This window comes from Chiloscyllium plagiosum, chromosome 13 (assembly GCF_004010195.1).
Source record: "Chiloscyllium plagiosum isolate BGI_BamShark_2017 chromosome 13, ASM401019v2, whole genome shotgun sequence".
In the NCBI taxonomy this organism is placed as follows: domain Eukaryota; kingdom Metazoa; phylum Chordata; class Chondrichthyes; order Orectolobiformes; family Hemiscylliidae; genus Chiloscyllium; species Chiloscyllium plagiosum.
Window position 1 is genome coordinate 51,374,239 of NC_057722.1, and position 5,811 is coordinate 51,380,049.

At 42.8% G+C, this 5,811-nt stretch overlaps 1 protein-coding gene across 1 annotated transcript in view; it reads left to right on the forward strand.

The window, feature by feature from the left end:
* The window catches only part of LOC122556012 (coiled-coil domain-containing protein 39-like), a 144,561-nt gene that overhangs the window by 27,520 nt on the left and 111,230 nt on the right, over window positions 1–5,811 (forward strand). Inside the window, exon 7 of the mRNA XM_043702364.1 lies at window positions 995–1,186. Within this exon, the coding sequence (XP_043558299.1) occupies window positions 995–1,186 (192 nt within the window). The remainder of the gene's footprint in view (window positions 1–994; window positions 1,187–5,811) is intronic.

A 5,811-nucleotide genomic window follows, 5' to 3' on the forward strand; every position in this document is an offset into this window, starting at 1 on the left:
CCCCCAACCCAATCCATCCCAGGCCCCCAGCACAAAGCACGCAAGCCCGCCATCCCCAACACAGACCCCCGCCACCCCACCCCCTCTCCGGTGCAACCGGACTGCACACCGACAATAAGACTGCTGCAGTTGCTTTTGTGGGGTAAGTCTCCAAATAGCACACAGACACAGCCACATACACAAGTTTTTACTGCAAAGTTTTGACAGGTTCCACGTTTGCCCTGCACAGGACATTGTTGGAGAGATTATTCCTGGGAAGTGGGGGGGAAGGTGTGGGGGGGAGGTTAGGTTACACCCCTCTGTAGAACTCCAGGGAAAGTGTGGGGAGAGAGAGAGAGGGTGGGAGGTCAGTCATTTGGAGACGGTGCCTATTTAATCACTAACAGAAGACGCAATCACTGTTGGAAACATGTCTTTGATGTAATATTTCTATCGGGACCTTGATATCTCCTTGGGATAATCCGATTTTCTGATAATTGGTATTCAGATAATCGAGGTTCCCCTATTTATTGTTCTTTTTTTTTCATTTCATCCTGTGAAATAAATGCAGCAATATGTCTATAAAGCCATTGATAACTGATGCATTTGCAATTCTATCTAAAGTTCATAAAGCAAATCTTTGTTCATTATATTTTTCCAATGGCGAGTATCATATTGATGTACTTATCTCCTTTAAAATGTGAGTCAAAAAGATCTGTTCTTTTACAATTATGTAAAATTATGTTTTTACTTTTAACTTTCATTATGAGCTTCCTCAAAAAAACACTTTTTGTCACTTTCAGCTGAACCTTCATTATAGTCAAAGGAATAGTTCAGCCCACTCTCAGTAAGATAAAACAGTCTCAACTCTCTAGTTAGTTCCTCTGACTGTAATTTCATTTAATTGCATGAGCATAAAAAATATCAGAAACAAATCTCTGCATAATACTGATTTGAACTTAGTTAGAAAATATATTGATGATTGCATAACACTAAACAAAATTATCTTTAACAGTCGTTAGCAGAGGTGAAGCAAGAAATACGAGATAAAGAAGCAGCTATCAATGAGAAAATCCAATTTCTCAAGAACGAAACCGAAAACAATAAAGAATTTGAAAAAAAAATTTCTATAAATGAACGTCTCTCGGCTAAACTTCGATTAGAGTATCAAGGGCATGAAACAAATCGGCTTCAACTACAAAATGAGGTAATTACATAATATTTTACAATTACAAGCGAAAAACCTCAGACCAAGATGTGAATTTAATATAAAAAGCTGCATTTTCAAAGTTTCTATTTATGGAATGAGCAAACTTCTTCATTCTGGCTAAAAGGAGCTGTCTGATTAGTTAAAATATATCTTGTTTGTACAAAAGAGGTATGTTGAGAAAATTATGATGCTAAAAATCTTGTATGCTTCTGATGCCATACTACAGTAACTGTGGCAGAAGAGTTAGAAATTATACTGAGCACATATATGGCAAGTCCAGCTGATTTTTGGAGTTTCTATAGAACAATTTTGCATAGGCCATCCACCAACTCCTTTAATGGCAGAGGGCAACAGAATGGGCCAGACTGGTGCTTGGATCTTCTCTGACTTAGCATTACATTAGGGCAGGTGGACACATCTACTTAAGTGAGCAGAAAGCATATAATGTAAAAGTGCATTTGTGCTGTCAAAATAATAGAGGGCCAAATCTTTATTTTTATGGCCAGGTGTCAATTTCATCAAATTTCTCTCCCTGTGGTCTCCTGAGGTCTCTCTCCACATCTGGCCAAACCCACCTCATAAACTATCTACCCTTCCCCAATGGTACCTCTCTCGCCTGATTCTAACCCCATTCTACTAATCGCCATGCTCTTAACAACTTACCACTGTTGCGATATTCTGGCGGTGGCAGCATCTTTAGAAGACTATTGTTCTGCCAGATAAAAACTTATCAGTCTGTCCTACATGGTTCCTAATATCGTAGACAAGGGGAAATTGGCACCCTACTTTCTGGTCGGGGACCTGGAGGTCCTGATGAATATCCTCATCTCCCAGGACTGGCAGTAAAGAATATTATGCCAGTCTGATTCGAGGTTGCCATCCAGGTCAGTGAAGTCTCAGCGATCTGGAAGATTGCACAGCAATATAGGATGAAGGTCAATGACCTCCCTCATTCTGCCAGTGAAAGTGTCACCATCTTCTCTCTGACACTTCACGCTCAGTCTATTTCTGTTACTGCCTCCACCTCTCAACAAGGTTCATGCTCTACTACTCTCACTTTTGCCTGAGACAGTGAAACATCAATATGAACAACAACAACACATGGTACTTTGAAAATGTCAGAAGTGTTGCATGTACCTGCAGCTTACATGGCCGACACAGTGCAAATACATGAAGATGATGCCAATATGTGAGGAGGGGATGCCAATATGTGAGGAGGAAAGGGGAGATGGGGATAATGGGGTTAGTATGGACACTATTCGACCAGGAATACTGCCACTGTCTGTTCAGCAGCTGGGCCATTTCTTGTCTGGGGGGGTTGGCCATGGTCTGTTGGGTGGTTTGTCCAGCACAAGTCCAGGAATCAATTCCTTTTCACTCTAGAAATTAGGCTGCAGTCAGCCACATTGTGACTTGATTGATATCTTTCTTTGTCCCAATTAACAAGAGTCAATGGAGCAAGTCACATGCACCGAAAACCTGACTTCCCCACTGGCCAAGGCACACAGTGTTTGGACTACAAGCCATCAAATTGAGTATGATGAATTCTCTCACTCAAGGTGAAGGGTACCAAGAGAGGATTTCTGTGTTGGGGGCTGACGTATTACTTCCAGCATCCGTCCCTGCTAGTCTTGGCCCTCTTCACATGCTTAAGCATCAGCTTTTCCTGCATTGAGATAAAGGTAAGTGAGTGGGATGCGAATGGGCACATAAGTAGTTGCGGGCATTTTTAACAGTGCAGTAGATAGGAAGGGTGAGTAATTTTAGAGATGAGGTGGGTTTGAGCTTGAGTGAATATCATGCATATGATGTTGAGGCTCGCAGGATAAGACCCTTTGTGAGACGCATGTGCAGTGACAGAATTAGACTGAGTGATTCCCACCATGAGTCTACAAAAGAATATAGATAGACTGGAGAGACAGGCAGAGAAGTGGCAGATGGAGTTCAATCCAGGCAAATGTGAGGTGATGCATTTTGGGAAGTCTAATTCTAGAGCCAGATATACTGTAAACGGAAGAGCCTTAGGTAAAGTTGATAAGCAGAGAGGTCTGGGAGTTCAGGTCCATTGTACCCTGAAGGTGGCTGCACAGGTGGATAGATTGGGTAAGAAAGCATTTGGTATGCTTGCCTTCATCGGAAAGGGTATTGAGTATAAGAGCTGGCAGGTCATGGTAAAATTGTACAAGGCTTTGGTTCAGATGCATTTAGGATACCAAAAGGATGTGGATGCTTTGGAGAGGGTGCAGAGAAGGTTTACGAGGATGTTGCCTGGTATGGAAGGTGCTAACTATGAAAAGAGGTTGAGTAGGTTAGGATTGTTTTCATTAGATAAAAGGAGATTGAGGGAGGACCTGATTGAGGTCTACAAAATCATGAATGGTCTAGACAGGGTAGGTAGAGATAAGCTTTTTCCCAGGGTGAGGGATCAATAGCGAGTGGTCACGTATTCAAGGTAAGAGATGAAAAATTTAAGAGAGATACACGTAGAAAGTACTTTGCACAGAGGGCGGTAGGTGCCTGGAACACATTGCCAGCAGAAATGGTAGAGGCAGGCATTGTAGATTCATGTAAGATGCATCTGAATAGATGCATGAGTAGGTGGGGAGCAGAGGGATACAGATACTTAGGAATTGGGCAACAGGTTTAGACAGTAGATTTGGATTGGCTCAGGCTTGGAGGGCCAAAGGGCCTGTTCCTGGGTTGTAAATTTTCTTTGTTCTTTGTTCTTTGAGAACGATGTAGCATAGGGAAGATGGTGCCATTTATCGTTGTGAACAACTGAAGATCATAAATGTTCTTGTGGCGTTTGCTTGGCAAACCTTTTTTTGGACAAGTGGTACTGACCTGGACTGTGATGTCCCAGGCTTGACAGATCTGATGGAATAGCATCCGAGTGCTATCTGTGTAAGGGACAGGATATACTTTATCTTGCTGATTTCGTTCAACAGTATCTGCAAAGCAGCATCAGTAATCCTGAGAGACAGATTCTCCTAATTGAAGCCATTTCTGTACTTCTGGGGGATGACCACTACAGGCTTCTTGGAATTTTCAGGCTTGCAGCAAATCAAGTACCATCCAGGTGGCCTTTAAGCATGGCACCAGAATCTTCCATCCCAGAAGGTTCTGTCAGTGATAAGAACCTCTAACTAACTCTCCAAATGTGATTTGCTGACTAATTTCTGCAAACGTCACTTGTGTAGTTAATCAACTTAGAAGCATGTGATTAAACAAGGATGCGCTCAAACTTAGCTGATACGGCATTAAGATGCTCGCAACTTAAAGCGAGGATGATTCAAGAGAAGAGTGAAAGTAATAGGGTGGTTGTTATGGGGGATTTTAACTTTCCTGATATTGATTGGGGAAGCTATAGCTCAAATTCGTTAGATGGGTCAGTGTTTGTCCAATGTGTACAGGAGGGTTTCCTGACACAACATGTAGATAGGCCAACAAGAGGTGAGGCCATACTGGATTTGGTTCTGGGTAATGAACCAGGCCAGGTGTTAGAATTAGAGGTAGGTGAGCACTTTGGGGACAGTGACCACAATTCGGTGACTTTCACTCTAGTGATGGAGAGGGATAAGTGTGCACTACAGGGCAAGAGTTATAGATGGGGGCAGGGAAATTATGATGCTGTGAGGCATGACTTAGGATGTGTGGCCTGGAAAAGTAAGCTTCAAGGCAAGGATGTAATTGATATGTGGAGCTTGTTCAAGGAGCAACTATTGAGTATCCTTGATAAGTATGTACCCGTCAGGCAGGAAGGAAAGGGTCGTGTTAGGGAGCCGTGGTTTAATAAGGAATTGGAATCCCTTGTTAAATGGAAGAGGGCGGCCTATCTCAAGATGAGACGTGAAGGTTCAATTGGGGCGACTGAGAGTTATAGGGTAGCCAGGAAGGACCTGAAGAGAGAGCTAAGAGAAGCAAGGAGGGGACATGAAAGGTCCCTAGTCGGTAGGATTAGGGAAAACCCTAAGGCTTTCTATAGGTATGTCAGGAATAAAAGAATGACTAGGGTAGGAATAGGTCCAGTCAAGGATAGTAGTGGGAAGTTGCGTGTGGAGGCGGAAGAGATTGGGGAGACACTGAATGAATACTTTTCTTCAGTATTTACTCAGGAACAGGGCATTGTCGTCGATGTGAATACTGAGTCACAAATAAGTAGAATGGATGGCTTTGAGGTATGTAGAGAAGAGGTGTTGGAAATCCTGGAAAAGGTGAAAATAGATAAGTCCCCTGGGCCTGATGGCATTTATCCTAGGATCCTCTGGGAAGCAAGGGAGGAGATTGCAGAGCCATTGGCCTTGATATTTATGTCCTCTTTGTCTACAGGAGTAGTCCCAGAAGACTGGAGGATAGCAAATGTGGTTCCCTTGTTCAAAAAGGGGAGTAGGGATAACCCTAGTAACTATAGGCCGGTGAGTCTCACTTCTGTTGTGGGCAAAGTCTTAGAGAGAATTGTAAGGGATAGGATTTATGAACATCTGGATAGGAATAATGTGATCAAGGATAGTCAGCATGGTTTTGTGAAGGGCAGGTCATGCCTCACAAACCTTATTGAATTCTTTGAAAAGGTGACGAAGGAGGTTGATGAGGGGAAAGCGGTAGATGTGGTATAAATGGAT